The following is a 17,500-nucleotide window of genomic DNA, read 5'->3' on the forward strand; positions in this document are numbered from 1 at the left end:
AAATACATTAGGTAGTGACTCTGGGTAGGTGGTGCCTTGGGCCAAATCGCAGCCACTCGCTCCTCGTCGAGTAGGAGGACAGTTTGGTGATGTACCCAGAAGTCTGGGGAACCTCTTAACAACAACAAAAAAAAGGACTGTAAATACTCCGTTCGAGTAGATTTTGCTTCCTAAAAACTTAATTACTTACACATTTTTAATATTTGGTGTTTATAGTGTTGCAATTCATTATCTTCAGAGAACTACCTCGCGCACGCGCGCGCGCGCACACACACTCGCACATTTTGTTTTGCAATTCTGTAGATTCCATTTTTTTCTGGCCTGATATCACAGCATTAGAAATACAGAGGAAAAGCCAAGCCGATTGAAAGCCAGGGAACATAGCTGCAAGCACCAGAGAGCACAAGGTCCCTCATGGTTCTGGGCTCTGGAGGAAAAAGGAGAGATGTATGCGTTGATGCCCTTTCTCTTAATTCATTATGATCACAAAACAATTTCCACCGTGTCCCTGGGATTTAAGACTCCAGTTCAACTCCATGACGTCCTAAATTCTTCACAGGGGGTAGAAAAGTGTTCAGAAGCCGAAGTCCACTCTGTGACCATCACAAACCTCTAGCTCTGTGCCCTCAATTTCTAACACAAATTAGAGACATGACCTTTGAGGGTCACCCTGAGGCACCAGGCACCAGGCACTTTTCTGTGTTTTCTTCCTCTTGCTGCTGGGTCAGCTTGAGAAATAGAGGAATTTGGCTTTGTTAGTAATGTGTTTACTGATACAATTGATGCAGCAGGTTGGAGGCGACAAGACCACCTTGCTTAGTCATTTTACCACCCTTTCTCTTTGTAGATATTTTTCTGTCTTTTATTTGTAACTTTTCCACCAGTGCCATTTTCCCCACAGCATTTTAAAAAAATTCGAAGTGCTTTCCCATGTGGTTCCAGTTAACTGATTTGCCCACACCCCAAATAATGCTATCTGCATTCAAGATTAATAGCTGCATATCAGTAATTCTTAAATACATCCTGATCCATATTTTCAGTTTAAATGATTCTTACATTATTGGCCAGACAAATGCCTGAACGAGTAAGTCTGTGGACTGGTTACCAGCCAGATGACGGCAGCGTTACACTCAGGGAACACAATTACAGTTTCTGCTCTAGTCTCTTGCACTGCAGAAGGCAGAGAGCCTTCCTTATTTGCCACCTTCCCCAGATGTGGTAGTAGATGAGCAGATTAATAAATTGCTGTAAATCACACTAAGTTGCAAGCCCTCCCCCCTTCTGGTACATATTTAGGAAAATCTTTTAAAATCTCCCTCAGCATCTAGTCGGATTTAGCCACACCCACTCCACATTTTGACTTTCTCCTTCAGTAAAATAAAGAAGGTGAAAGAGCAAATTAGGAGTTTTTCTTTCCCTGTAGCTTTCCAGTGTTTTGAGAGGATCATCCCGCTGTCGTTTTAGGCCAGTTTTGTTAGTTCGTGTTTTTACCACCCACCAAAGAACAGCACAGGATTGAGTTCATGTTAATAAATGATGTTCACGACTAGGTTTCTAAGTGCCAGAGTTATGATTTATTTTTTTAAATGGGTGGAGAAAGGAGAGCGGCAATAAAACTAGCCCCTAAGTCACTCAAAATCCTTGGCTTCACACATCTATGTGGTTATTAATTTTTTTTTTTTGGTCTTTTAAGTTTTGTCTACATTTCCTTTAAGTTCTACTATTATGGACTAAATATTTTTTGACCATTTACCTGTGTCCGTAGCTTCAACCCCTATGTTTATTATAGTTAGATTTATGAAAAGCATTACATGTTCCCCTTTTCTACTTTCTACATGTTTATAATTGTCCCTATTTATCCCCCATCCCCGTTAAGAATTTCACAATAAAATCCTGTACCAAATAAATTAAACTCTGCAACTTCAGACACCCCAGGAAGAAGACATTAATCCACTTAGTTGAATACCCAGACCTCCCCCTCTCAATTTCAGCTCTTCTTAATGTAACATTTAGGCAAGCAGCTGGCTCCTTAGACTTTCCTCCCTCCCTTTCATTCTGAATCATATTGGCCTTGTTTAACCTTCATTTCCTTTCCTACCCACCCCCCCACCCCGCATTTGTCCATGTACTTTTCTTTGACCACGTTTGTCTCTCTCTCTTTCTTTTTGCTACCCGGATGGAAAGCAATAAATATAGTTTTCTAAGACCTTAATACTTTCTGTTAAAATCCCATTCTCCCTCCCCATTCCACTATTAATGCTTTGTACAATTTTTATGCATCCTTCGTTGTGAAGTTACTGCTCTGTATTTTTCTGATTGATCATTAAGTTGTGCTGGCTTTTGAGAACTGCCTCCATAATCCCGAAGCAAAGCCTTTTTACTTGGCGTGCTCTTTGCCTTTGGAATGCCTTTCCTGGCAAGGACAGGCGTTTTGGTTTGACTATGATTCTTAAGTTACAATTCAAGGCTAATTTGTTCAGTTAGGTTTCTACTCTAAGCAGCTCTCTTTCTCACTGTTAAGTGCTCCATGAGGCTGCTTAGTTGAAGGGTGTGCTGTAAGCTCAAGATGTAATATATTTATATTGTACTTGATTATCAGTTTTCAAAAACAGCTGCATGCTTTGATATCTGTGTAAGGAAATATCAGAAGATAATATACCATTGGTATTTATTACTCTATAATTAAGGATGTGTCAGTGTTTCCTTTTTTTAAAAAACCCCTATTTTCAGAAATTCACATCTCAGGCATAAATTTCCCTATGAATTACAGTCTAATACCATATTAGAAGTATCTCCTTTTTAAGTTATCCCTCCCCTTCCTTTTCTTTCTAGGGAAATCAGTTTCAGGATGTAATTTCTGGTTTACTATCTGGGATGAGAGGAAGCAAGCCCTATGTTGCACAATTAAAGGTGCTTCTGCCACTGATGCCACCTGCTCCGTCTGCCCTAGGCCCCTTGCACCGGGCGAGATCACGGGGGTTGCCTTTTGGATAAAGGGCCAGCCTTCTATCTATTTGATAGGCAACTTCTCCTTGTACGATGCGAAAGGCAATAAAGAAGACTCAGCTGTTCAGAAACATCACAGGTACCACAAAGTCTGAGATTTTAGGACCAGGAATCAATCCTTTTGCGTTCCTCTTCTCATGGTTACTTAGACTACAAATGCAGCCAGGCCAGGAGGAACATGAAATAAATCTATAGTCAGGTACTAGCAACATCTTCATCTATATTTCTTCTGATAGTATACCGAGAAGCAGGAGAAGGAGGGAAGGGGGAAAAGATGGACAGCCAGATACGTTCCTCTTCCCCTCCTTTAAGGGATGGTCTTGACCAGTTGAATTGACCACAACCTCCTGAAAGAGGCTGAGTTCTAGACCCACCATAGGACCCAGAGCAACTCAACCTCACCTCAGCCCTCAGTTTCCCCACAGCTAAAATGGGGACGTTACAAAATAAATGCTTACCAGCAGGGCCAGGAAATTTATGTGATGTGTACGTCCAGCAGGGTGTAAGGCCACAAGGAGTGGCAGGGGCCCGGGATGGATGTAGAGACCCAAAGACTCCCTACAGGCATAATAATGGTCATAATAAAAACACTTAATGGTGAGATCAATTGGGAGATTGGGATTGACATGTATACACTAATATGTATAAAATAGATAACTAATAAGAACCTGCTGTATAAAAGTAAATAAATAAAAATTTAAAAACATAAAAACACTTAAAATATCAGCAACGCCACAGGACCTCTCGTTCACCTTCTATAACCAACTGCGTGGGCCACCCCCTGCTGCCCTTTGCACTCTCCTAGCTGGTGAGGGGAGAAACAGTAGGGAACCAGGGGTTCCCAGTGAGTCACAAGCACTGAACTTCGTGCTTCCTGAAAGACAGGTGGGTGACAATGACACTATCCCATGCAGGGAAAGACTTATACAAAACATCTTTCTGTTTCTATAAGGCATTCTGGCTCTTAAATAAGCCTTAATACGATGCCTTAATTTTCTCGCTTGTGAAATGATGACAAAACATTACATTTTCAAATATAAAGGACTTCAAATTCTCGAGAAAAGTGTTACATACGTACTTCTAGTAGAAATCACACCTTCTAGCGCTCCATCTTAGGTCTGCTAGTTAAATGCAGTAACTGATAGCACAGTAAACATTTTCGATTATCTCTCAGGAGACATCAGTTCTTTATATCAGTTTATGGGAACAACGATGAACCTGTCCCTAGGGTTGAAAGTCATTACCACAGAGATATGGGAGAGAATAAGGAATCACTAAAGTGGTGATAAGTGATGGGAGGACCCCTGAAGGTACTGACCCCTAATTCCAATTTAGGAAAATGGGCCAGAGGATGAGTGGGGATCCTGAGGTCATACGTAACTCAAATGCAGCTAGGGCATCCTGAAGATACTAGGAGGACTCCTTTCATGGCAATGAAAGTCTTGTGTCTTAAGAGGAAAGGGGACAGGTAACAGTACAGGAAGTGGGCAGAGCGGTTAGCAGCTCCGACAGCTCTGTGCCCTACCACAGAGCTCTGAATTTTTCAAGATAAAAAAAGACAGGCTGATATAACAACTTCCTACATCTTCCTCTCTTTACTCTTCAAAAGGGAGTTTGTTGAGCTATAGTTTTCCATCTTATATTTATAATGCCACAGGCATTAGTTAGAAATGGTGACCAGCAGCCCCAGGAAAAAGGAACCCACAGACAGTCAAGTTTTTCTTCCTAGGTATGGTTTGTTTCAGGGTCAAGGTTAGGTCTTTGGCTCCAAGTAAGCAGAGGAAACTCTTCTCATGCAAAACTGGAGGCTAGGGCAGTTTCTTTCACGGCCTGGAGAAAAATGGTTTTCTGACTCCATCAATAGTTTAGAGTCGAGAAATGTTAAGAATGGTGCAGTAGCAAAGTATTTAGAGCTCTTATATTATACATGGTGACCAAAGTATCTATAGCTCCTATCAAAAGGTATATCCAATAATAACATTTAAGAAACGTAAAAAGTCATAAAGGGTAGAAATAAACCTTTGTGTGCTATGACCCAGCTTAAGATTAACTGTACAGTAAGCACGCCTCTCCCAGTTATATGCCTGGTCTTCCCACCATCACTCCTCTGACTTAATCATTATTGTAAATTTGGTGTTAATTCCCAAGTTTTTTGTTATACTTTAATCACATATGTACATGTCTTTGAGCATCATGTAGAATTGTTGCACGTTTTTAAACTTTCCCAATTACATCTTAATGAATAACTTTGAAGGGAGGGCACGTTATTGAAGCATCAGTTGTCCTGTATCTGAATTCAAGTTTTAAAATGAAACATGTTCTCCAGCTTTCCACTGAAACAGAAAGGCACTCAGGGTGATACTTGTCAATAGTCAATAGAAGAATATGAATATCTCTCATAGGATATGTCAACATTAAAAGACAGCATGGACTATCATTTGAAAACTGATTCTATCACCCACAGAAAGTATCTTGAGACTTAAATGAAAATTTTTTTGTGGCTCATAATATTTCTGGGTAGCAGATGCTTTCTCAAAAACAGATTTTACTTTTAAAAATATCAAATATAATTAACACCTTCAACATAAAATGAAATCTTTGCTTCCAGATGCATTTCAAGGTGTTGAAATGAATTTGTGCAGTCCTCTATGGCTGAGTTTCCACTGACTTACTGATTGTGCTGCCATCTTTACATGGCACGTCTGAAGAACGGAGAGCTAGAGCAGGGCATTTAAACTCAGCCGTATTTGAAGGATGCTTGTTAAACCAGGAGCATTTGGGGAGAGGTCTTTTGACCTATTCCTGATTAACCTGGTATAAATGAGTAAGTTAAGAACTAGATGCTCTTCTATTTATTATAGAAACACTTAGCCAGAAACACAGATTAGGTAAATTCAGGGCAAGCATTCTGGACATTGTATCAACGTTGATAATGGGCGGACTTTTAAAGACATTTAAGATTAAAATTGTTTTAATGATTAATTTAAAAAGAATATAATGAACAGAATTGAATGCTCAAAAAAAAATTTTTTTTTCAACAACCGTACTAAAAATAAGAAACAAAGGGACTGTTTGCTCTCTTTAGTGAAAGCAAGGGAAACAGGAAATAGTCAGCTTGTACCGTTGATTATCCTCTGACTTCAACAAAATATGGGATAACTTACTTAATAACTCTCCATGCCACCATGTCATGGCTGTTGAGAAGCATACACGCACATACATAGATACAGTTATCTTTTCAAATGTTAAGAATTACACATTTACAAAACTTTTTATTGCTTATTTGCACTAATACCAAACCCGACAGCATGGTTTTAAGAAGTGACCACTTTAATGTAAAGTTTTATTCCAGAAGTAATGCTGGGCACAGCTAAAGACAGAATTTGATTTGAGTTTATGGGTGTAGGAAAAAAACCCTCCATACACAGGTAACTTGCAATATTTTGTTTGCCAGAATCGGGCAAACATTTAAATGTTTTCAATGCACTATCTGAACAGTAATTCATGTTGTCTTCCCATCACTTAGTGAGAAAAACATATATGGATAGTTGTGCATGTAACATCTTGTTCACTATGAAATGTGAGCTCATTATTTGCAGGATAGGAAAACATAGTAAACCAAGCACTGTTTCTTGGCCGTGAGCATGTAATATGGTTTGAGAGACATCATCTATGATAGGGCACCTTTCTAACTGAAGCATCTCTTTAGATGATAAACCCTGCTCAGGAGAATAGTCTTAAGAACCTCTTAGGCATATTTATATCTTAACTTTTCCACTCAAAAGGAGCATAACTGATAGATTCCGAGTTCCACAGTCTCAGACCAGAAGGGACTTCTCAAATAATTCCTGAGCTCTTTGTTTATGGGTTGGGGGTAATTTGTTCAGTGCCTTCTCAAAAGCGGGAGGAGGACTCAAGGCTAGTGCTGTGATGTCCATCACACATATGGCTCTCACTGTGTGCAAAGACAGAGCTTGTTGTTCCTGCTTTTATTTTTATTTATTTATTTATTTGTTTAGCGGTACGCGGGCCTCTCACTGCTGTGGCCTCTCACTGCTGTGGCCTCTCACTGCTGTGGCCTCTCCCACTGCGGAGCACAGGCTCCGGACGCGCAGGCCCAGCGACCACGGCTCACGGGCCCAGCCGCTCCGCGGCACGTGGGATCCTTCCGGACCAGGGCACGAACCCGCGTCCCCTACATCGACAGGCGGACTCTCAACCACTGCGCCACCAGGGAAGCCTGTTCTTCCTGCTTTTAAATTCCCTGACCTCATGGGCCTTGAACTGCTGCTTTCTCTGACCTGCAAGTCTGCCTCTATCCAGAGGACTCTCTCTGGCCCCCTGACCTTGATCTATTTCCTGCTTACGCTTTTGCTACCTGTGAAATGGGCCCTACTAGACTTTTGAACCAGTGCCCGCTCTATCTCGGATGCCTGCTAGACCACTCAATCCTTCTGAAAGCCAGAGAGCCAGGCTTGGCCCTTGTCTATCCCCCTCTCCCTGGCTGCTTCTCACTCTACAGCTTAGAGAAGTTATTCATTTCAAAAGCTAGGAAAGTTACAATTTACCTGCCAGTAAACAGAAGATGGTTTATCAACAGACTCTACCTTAATGACTACAAATGTTTACCTCCTGCTTTCCAGAATGCAAAGAAAATCTTGGAAATGTCATAATATCTTACAAACATTTGCAAAACAGATCCTTGTTCATCCGGAAAAGAAACAATTGTATTCGTTGTCTCTGACACAAGGAAAGTGTTCAGTGAGAAACATACAGATAGATGTACACACCTTACACTGAAATATGTTAATTAAAAATTGCAGTGGGCACTTTATTAAAAATTTATTTTACAATCTAGCCATTCAAAACATCTTGACATCAACAAATAGAGCAGCTTGACTATTGGAATCATAAGTGATTTATCTTGAAAAGATTATATTTGTAGCTGGATGCAAATACTTTTGATGGATATTTATATCAAAATTACTGGTTTTGTTAGAAGTATTTTAATTTCCCTATTTTTATCCCTGGAAAAAAATTAAAACAAGTATCTCAGTGTTCATTTTATGGATGAGATGGCCCCACTTAGTGTATTTCCCATGTTTGTCTGAATTACAGCTGTTTATCTTGCAACTTTACTTTAAGATAAATTAAATGCAAATGTAACTCTGTGAATCATGGGAATACCTGCCAGACCCCTTATTAATACCTTCACTTAAAAACCCCTGTGCCAGGGAGTCATTAATTTGCTAAAAGAAAAGTGCTAAAGCAGATCTTTGCCCACAAACATTTCTGAGATGGCCGCGCAATTAGTTGGTAGCATTCTGAGCCTCCTTTCAGACCCTGTGGCCCTTTGAGGACACAAGAAGGCTCCGATGATAACCTGGCAACCTAGGTAGAAACCCAGCCAAGTGAGAGTGTTTGAAGCTGTAGTTTGGCTGCCATAGTGTCGGCAAAAAGAAAGAATTCAGGCACCATGTCATCCAGTACAAAGGATAAAAACGGATTCAACCGGAAATTCAATGTGGCACCACATATGGGATACATGAGTGCGGTTATACAACAGGCCACATATTTTTTTTTGAACAGTCTCCTCCATGTGATGCCGAGGACATGTGTAACCATCATAACGTCTCTAGGAATCTGTATTTAATTTGAGTTGGGGTGGTGGCAGGGATTGGAGATCTGAAGCTGCCACAGGTTTGTGGCAGATGGCTCTGTGTCAGCTATGACAAGCAGCCAGGCTCAGCTTCCTCTGCAGATTTTCTTTTCTCTCTGATCAGGTAAATATGGGCACACTCTGGAAAGTTCTACAGATTCTGCCTTAGGCTGCAAGTTTGTGACTTAGCCCCATCTGTCACAAATCTTCCCTAGGTTCTGCTGTAAGCAGAGACCTGAATTTACCGTGTAGGGCTGCCCAAGAAAAAGGAGCTATTTCACCCTGTAAGGGGGAGGGAGAGAAGAGAAAGCAATGAGGAAGCATTAACGACCCGAAAGACTAAAGCATGCTGAAAATTCATATTGCAAATTTGCATAATTTACATCAATTAGACTTCAAAAAGCCACCAAGTAAATGGTTCTCGAGTTTCAGCACCTCAGGAAATCCCAGTTTCTGATTGGTTTAAAGTGTAACTGTATTTCCAATCATTGGGGAAAGCTGCCTACCCCCTTTTTTTTTGCGAATGGGTACATTTGACTGCACACATATTTCCTGGTTTATGTTATGGATGACAGCTATTAGAAGTTTATCATCCAACTTTTAACTTTTATAAACATAAGATACACAACACTCTTAATACATGTTTTTGCGGATGTGAATTTTACTTTTAAGTGGTGAAGGCACAAGAGAAATGCCATTACTGTTACATGGAAATTATAAAGCACTTCAAGTTTACAAACGGGTTTATATTCATTATTTCATTATAGCAGGGCCTCAGGGGGAAAATGCTATTAAAAATTAAGAAAAAAAGAATTCTTCCAAGTTTACAGATGAATCATATAGAGGCCAAGAAGTTCACCTACAGCCAGGCTACAAATTAGTAGCAGAGAAAAAGAAGCAGCCAAAACCTCTAACTGATCTTAATCACCCCGAGTATATCTATTGTGCTAAAGAGTTTTTGCTTTTATTTTACTTAAACAAATCGAGGAAAAAGCAAGCCAAAACAAAATCAAGGAAAGACGTGAAGAAAGAGAGAGGGAAGAGTAGTGGGGAGGGAGGGAGAGAGATCCAGACTGAGAATTTGCCTTAAATTGTGCTGGTGCAAATGAGAGATTTTAGAAGTTCTAAAAACATCACGAGCTTTTAACTGTTCATTTTTAAGGAAAAAAGTAATGACTTTGGAGGCGTGTTAATACTAGTGAGTACCACCTTATTCACACCTCGAGTGGAAACTCAAATTAAAAGGGGGCTATAAAGTGACCAGTCTCTTGAAGGAACCTTAAAGTGGCTTGGCTGTGGTTCGGGGAGATATAGCCTGATATAATTAAGACAAAACCACAAATGGCTTTTCTGGGCACTGAGTCTGAATTGTAAGCTTAATCATTGTTTGGAATCACTTTTAGGCAGAAATCTGAAAATTGCCCTCTCCTCCAAATAACAGCAGGTTATAAAGGTTTCTGGAATGCTGAAGAACTTGAAGAGGAGAACAAAATAAAAATCAGCTGCTATCATCTGAAAAAACTTAAGAAACTACAGTTTACCCTCGTAAAGCAAAGGAAGGATGGCATCTCTTTTTTTTTTCCCACACAGAATATCTCTCAATTTGTAAATAAAACTAAATGAAACATAGCGTGGGAATGAAAATCTATTCTGTTAGTCTGGGCAGTATATATTTTATACAACTGCCCCACTTGTACTCTTGTGCTATTTTTCAATACCGGTAACAAGGGGGTGAACATAAATTTTCTTCTAAAGCATTTTAAAATATAATGATCAAAGTTTCTCTAAAAGCATAAAGTACTGATCTCAAATATTTGTTGGCAACTTTCGGGAAGTAAATTCCCATAGTCAAAATGAGCCAAAAATTACAACTTCCCGGTATTAGACTTACTTCGGTTGTAAAAGGAAGCCCGATGTTAGTGTAAGAAGTTAATCCTTGGCTGATTACTTTATGATTACTTCTCGAATCTTGTGTTCAAGTTTGGTTTAGGAGTCATCAAAGAGCTCCCTATTCCAGATGAAGTGAAACCTACTTTATCTCTGTGGCAAGTGTTTGGCTAATGGGTCTAACCTACTTAGAAAAGGACGCGTCCTGAAAGTACAAGAAAGCTGCAGTCAACGGTAGAGCCTAGTGGCAAACTTTTTAAGAAATGGCTTTAGATTTTTAAAAATTCAGAACATGGTTTTTAAAATAATTAAGAAACAGTTTCTGCATGTATTTCTTTAAATATTTTAAGAAAAATGTGTGTGTGTGTGTGTGTGTGTGTGTGAGAGAGAGACAGAGCAAAAGAGAGGGAGAGATAAAGGGAACACACTTGCACGCACGTGAGGAATTTAAACATTTCAAGTCTGAAACCATTTCAGGTGAGAAGTCATGGGCACAGAGTTCTGTAGTAGGAAGAGTCACTTTAAGAAAAAAAAAGTATCAAATTCTGTTTCTGCTTTTCAGTTACTAGCATTCTGTTTCAAATCCTGCTTCAAGTTATAGCCCCCAAACTCTCACTCATATTGAAAGTATAATGTCTCAAGTGAGAAGAGAGCCAAGTGTTAGTAGCCTTATTCTAGTCATTAAATTTCTAAGTGTGAATCCATATGAAAAATCCTATCCTAAAGTGAACTCTACATGGTAAGTAGTTGAGATGATTTTAAAATGTAAACTTTTAACAACAGAAAAAGAGAGTAAGGTGTAAAAATGTAAAAGGAGCAAATTAAAGAATTCAGTGACATTCTATCCTTTTAGATCTTACAAGCATATGTTTTTAAAAGCAAAACAGCACTGTCCAAGGGAACAAATCTAAAAAAACCCCCCAACACTCTCTTTATAGTATACACAAAAGTCTCTTCCATTGCATAAGAGAAGTAGGCAAAAAGCTGCCTTGGGGGAAATAATTCTCTGGTATTTAGTGAGGGCAAATGTTACCTGGTATGTGTATATTTATAAAGCATAAGGTAAAAAAATAGTGTAACTTATTATATCTTAATTATAAAGTTTTAGCAGGCATTCTTTTGCTGTTTTAGCTCTAAATCTTATTACAACAACCCAACTAGATCTGTGGTCCTTCCTGTGATTTCTACCAGTTTGTCCTGACAATTGCATTATAAAGCTCTTGATTACTTCTATTTCTTGGACTAATTTATTAATTTTTGAGATTAATTTTTGGATATTATGTCATCAAAATCTATGAATGAGGACATATATTAAAGTGTATAATAGATTTATAAGAAAAAAACATTCATGGTAAAAAGTATGTAAAAGGAATTACATATATATATTCTTATAAATGCTTATGCGTGAAACACTAATTTATAAAACTTTGAGCTGGACCATTTTAGGATGCGTGGACTAAACATATATGTAAACCATAGTAACATGAAAAAACATTTAATGTATAGGCTATCTTTTAAGTTAGAGGAGGAACAATTTGGTATATTAACAGCATACCACTAAGCTGACATTCTTTCAAAGTTTTTCCAGAAGTTGTTGGTAAAATAAATAATTATAGCTATGTTACGGCAATAGCTGTATTAAAATATTTCAACTGGAGATCTGTTTTTTATTGTAACTAAAAGCAACCTGTTGCAGTAATTTTTGAAATGGTTAAAGATTTGCAGATGTAAAATAACAGGGATAATAAGGCCTACCTGGAAGCCAAATTAAAAACGGATAAATTTTGATGGTGGAAATACAATTATAAATGCTTCACCATTTTCATCACAAGGTAAAAACATTCCTTCCTGCCCCCTTTTTTGTACCGATATGTGGTGATGGGTGATAACTCAAACTTGCGGTGGTAATCATTTCACGATATATGTCTGTCATTATGCTGCACGCCTTAAACTTATACAGTGCAGTATGTCAATTATATCTCAATAAAACTGAAAAAAATATTGCCCAAAAATTCACCAGAAGGAAAAAAAATCAGTAATTCAACGGTAAACTCATTGAAAATAGCTTTGTGTCCTATGTAGAAAATGAATCCACTTGTGTTAATACATATTATTCTATTTCTTCACTTTCATAATCTGCACATTTTGATAGTCTGTCACGTGGGAAACTACTAAATTAATATTTTACACAAACAAGACCACGACTGAACTTCCAAAATTAGGAAATCTGGATGTAAACCTTGGAAGTCTGTTTTCTCTTTGAAGCTTCCCATGTATATGATACAATCGTATTGACTGAAGGAGTAATACTGAAGCCTGGAACTGTTCAGTCAGCATTTTAAACTATTATGAGCTACCTTCTGAACCATTGCCAAGTTAATAGACAATGAAAGATAATGAGCTTGAAATTGGGTGTTAAATTGCATTTTTGGTTCTTTCCCTTTTTCTTGAAGTTTAACTGTTTCCTGCAGAAACAGAGTCATGTTTTGATGTATCACTATGTAAATATGTATTTTAGGCCATGACAAGGGAAAGGAGAGAAAAAAGGCAGTGAACTGTATTTCATGTAGGAAGGTTATATATTAACACAGGAAAATTAAAATACGCTGGATTATAAAACTGCTAGATTGTAAACTATACTGGATTTATGTAAAATGAAGTTGCTACATTCAAAGAATATAAAAAGGTATATTACTCATGGCCTAGAGCCACCTTCAAAACTCATAAAGCAGATTTATCCCAGTTCAATTACTTAGACTTTTAGTAGGGTCTCTTTGTGTTGTTATTTCAACAATGTAAAATTCTTGATTCAAACAAGGGAAAAGAGATAATGAATGAGGGAACTGAATGATGATGCTATTTAAACTCTTTTCCTTTTGCCTTTGTCATTCAGAGAGGATACTGACAGTTTAGTTCTAAACAAACTGAGGGTTTTTATGTAATTTTACTAAACTGGACAAAGGAAACATTTGATTCTTTGAAAATCATCTTTAAAGTAGTTTAAAAAATGAACACCAAACTTCATGAATGTCATTCACCTGAATTTTTGAGGACTGAAGATTTCCTTCTGATGGGAAGAAAGGCTTATCCTCACTAGTATAATTGTAGAATCTTTTCTTTACTTCCTTTTAAACTAATGAGTTACATTAATCCAGGTTCATTTTTATAAGCCTCTTGGAGCTAAATGTAAAGGACAGTCATCTAAAAAACAATAAATTAAAAAAAAAGCATGTACCGTGCATTAAGTGCACGTATTTCATAAGGCCTAGGTTAATACCACTAGCATCCAGTTTAATTAATCCTTGTTAGTGTAACAACTAATATCCCTCCCTAGCATGTTTCCTTTAAACATTAGTATGTTAATTAAATGTTGTTTTTTTTTTAAGATTTTTCTTTGTACTTCAATATGGCATTTATACCATGTAAATCTCTTCTCAATAACTACCTTATAGAGATGTTTTCTTACAATATCTGGTCCCTTGCAGAAATTCTGGAGCCTTTTTGAAAGCTGTTCAGGTGTAGAATACAGATATTCAGCTGCAGGAAAAACAGATACATTTTTAATGAAACAAAAACCTCAAAGCACACACTTGATATTAGTCACTTTACTAATTAAAAATGCATATTGCTCTGTGCCGCCTCGTGTTTTACATTATTTAAGCATGATTTTATAAGGTTACCTCAGCTCACAAGGATGTTTAATGCTAAATAAGACTGTGTAGTTGTGCTGTTTAGACATCTCCTTTGGGTGATTAAAATACATTATTCTAATGTAACACAATGCATATGTGATATATTTAGTGATGAGGATTTTTTCAAAGAACTAGTACGACAGCCGTATGTACCCTGTACAACAGTTGCATATTATTAACTAGTCAATTGTTGAAATAATTTGGTGTGACTTTCAGTCCTCAGTTTTTCTCTGTGTATATCATTAAAAAAAAATCTGTAAGCAATTGCAGCAACACTGACCTGCTTACAAAAATCCATCATTATGGGATGTGTATGCTAACAATGAAGAATGCTATTTGAAAACTTGCTTTTTTGTTATCTTAAAAGAACAGATGGTAAATATAAGCTTACTCTAATGTATTAAAACACATAAAATTTTCCTTAACACTAACATGTTGACTTGCCAAATAAACAATTGCTCCTGCCTAAGTTTATTTTCAAACTTTCTAATTCAGCGTGAATCATGTATTAAATCTCAACAAAGACGAAAGTACATTAAAGCAGCTACCTGGAAATATTTCGGGATAAACCAAATCTTTGGGACAGAGTGGGTAACAACCACAATACACAGCTTCCAACCTAAAGAGATTTTAGGAAGAGGATAAAAATATATTAAAAAGACATTACCATCAGAACCAGAAAATGGTTTTGTTTGTCTAAGTTAACAGTATGAGCCCAGAGTTAACTGGGATGAAGAAGATGGTCGGCAGTACAATCCTAAAAGCCAAAGCTGCTCTTTTAAAAGATTTTATTAATCATATATGAATTTCATAGAACAGAACCAACAGCATATGTTTTGTTCACTGAATTAATCAAAGCGCAGCTCTGCATTTTTTTTTTTTGTTTTTAAAATACTGTTTAACACATTTTATAATCAGCAGATAAACACATGTAACAACATGGTAAAGTATGGACAGCTTTTCTTAATAATGCTGCAAAGACCCAGAATGTTCATTTTTCAAAATGTTTAAATAAAATAGCAAATACTTTAACACTGTAGCTGTAGAAATCATCGAGGCACTTTTAAAAGCATCAGAAAAAAATTTACAATCTGTTGTGATGGGGCATTTTCATTTTAAGCTAAAGCTTCAGAATAGTTACTTATTAGGCAGGATATAGAACTATTCCCCCCTTTTATTGAAAAACTCTCATGAAGATTACCTTAATGAATATTTTGCTTTCCTGACTCAAAATTCAGCTCATTTTCCATTTTATCCAAAAAGAACACTGCTATTATTAAACAAAGAAACAAGAAAGTTTCACTTTGTGAGAGGATTTCCCCAGGGACCACCTACCTATAGGAAGTTTTTCTTCATGTCATAGCGGTAAGGGTTAAGTACAAGAAAGGTATTGCATCTTGATGGCTGTGTTAGCCCTGCATAATGGCTATTGATCTGACATACAATAAACCTTAAAGATATCACTGTAATTTCTGTTGGCTAGGAATTATGCAGTGAAATTCAAAACACTCTTTAAAATATGTTTATTTTATGAGAAACTTTGAATTGCATCCAAAATGTTGACCAAAGGCAGAATTTTATTTTGAACTGCAGATTTTTTTCAACCCAAGAATAGTTTGAAGTTATGTCAATGTTTATACCTTGTTTATTTACAGCGACAAAGTACATGCAATTTAAGCTGTTTTTAAGTGGGTGATGTTTTCCCTATTTTATAACTGAAATTAGTTTAAATGAAAAGTATTTACTTTGAGCTGCAAAGTTTGGAAAAACACTGAGTTCAAAGTTTTGCTTAAGAACTGCTAGCAGTTACCAGATAACACAGTGGAAAGGCACAGGATCTAGTTACCAATGATTAATTTCAAAATCCAAACTAATATCTAATATTCTTTTTTACATAAATAGGGTATGTATAGAAATTCTTATCATAAGCACAGCTATAAAACTGCACTGTGACTGCATTATAAAACATTCACAAAAGTTTTGAGCACATAAACTGGGGATATTCTTTATGAACAAAAAGAAAATATGCACTTTATCTGAAGACACTCAGTTTTAAAATGCTTTGCCAATCGAAAAGCAAATACATATGAACATTCTCTTATAATTACATAAAATCAAAAGAGTGAAGTCACAGGCATTTCAGAAAGTGCACGTTATCTGCTTTTTAATAATGGATTTGAATTAGAGTGTTCTGTTCCCCGAAAGAAAACTGCAGGCCAAGTTACATTTTGAGTCATCGTATGAGCATGTACTCTGCCATTTCCAAAAAAACCTCTGCTAATTAAAATACAGTGAGAGAGGAATGGCATTATTTGATTTAGGAAGAAAAAAAATTTACAAATTTGGATTCCAACTTTTATTTGTAAATTATCTTCTTCGTGGTTATATTTCTAATTCATCAAGAAAAAAAACAATCACCATTTTTGGTTATAATTTTGACCTCTAAAATACTAAACCTTATTATACACATTATTTATATCAAGACTGTGTTTTAAAATATATTAAATTTGCCACAATATTTTAAAAGAAATTCATAAAATTCCTTCTAAGTTTCTCATATTTTGTTATTTTGAAGAAAATTATCATCTCATGACAGTAATACAATTATTCACCATTTCAATTCTTATGCACTACCAGTTAAATAATAAATAGGGTTCCAATTGATCTATTGTTAAAATGACTAGCAAATGACCTTTTTATTCCAATTAACAAATCATCTGCTAAATCTATGAATCTTAATATTCAGATCTATTCACTTCAGTTCATACAATTTATCTGCAAATAGTTGTTGGGCTTTTGATTCTAAATATAATTAGCTGATAATTTTGCTTGGCTGAATTACTTTTCTGGAGGGCCTGCAAAGGCTCTCAGTCGCATTATCTAGCAATAATGAATCTGATAGGTGAAATTTTTTACTGTAATGAGGATGAGACACAGTTGTGACACCTGAGTCTACTAATAACAGAAGACTGCTAATTATCGACAGCACTTTTTTGTGTGATGCAAGGAGAAAAAAAAATCCCTCATTATTAAAAAATAAAAAGTTACAATTATAAGTGACACCGGAGGAGAGTAAATAAAATGGAGTGATTAAAACATTGCTGCTTTAAGGGTGTTTTTAATTAAGTGGAAATGCTAATGTTGTCATACTTAGCAGATGGGATTAAAATTAGTTATTGTAAGTAACTCATATTTTATGTTATGGTTTCCACAGCATGTCTACAAGATCTAAGAAAGTGATACATTCCATAAGACA

At 36.7% G+C, this 17,500-nt stretch overlaps 1 protein-coding gene across 9 annotated transcripts in view; it reads right to left on the reverse strand.

Moving 5' to 3' along the window:
• QTMAN (queuosine-tRNA mannosyltransferase) overlaps positions 1-17,500 on the reverse strand; it is a 357,381-nt gene that overhangs the window by 45,809 nt on the left and 294,072 nt on the right. For 6 of the 9 annotated variants that reach the window (XR_003003173.1, XM_024744092.1, XM_024744100.1 and 3 more), the window contains exons 8-9: positions 14,793-14,863; positions 13,998-14,089 (exon numbers count right to left, since the gene is read on the reverse strand). Coding sequence is in view for 8 of the 9 variants with exons in the window: in XM_024744092.1 (XP_024599860.1) it covers positions 13,998-14,089; positions 14,793-14,863 (163 nt within the window). In the remaining variant the exon portion in view is untranslated. Of the gene's footprint in view, positions 1-7,812; positions 8,948-13,415; positions 13,754-13,997; positions 14,090-14,792; positions 14,864-17,500 lie in introns of those variants that run through there. The other 3 variants (XM_024744095.1, XM_024744094.1, XM_024744099.1) reach the window with 3 other exon arrangements.

This window comes from Neophocaena asiaeorientalis, unplaced genomic scaffold, assembly GCF_003031525.2.
Source record: "Neophocaena asiaeorientalis asiaeorientalis breed wild unplaced genomic scaffold, Neophocaena_asiaeorientalis_V1.1 scaffold11, whole genome shotgun sequence".
In the NCBI taxonomy this organism is placed as follows: domain Eukaryota; kingdom Metazoa; phylum Chordata; class Mammalia; order Artiodactyla; family Phocoenidae; genus Neophocaena; species Neophocaena asiaeorientalis.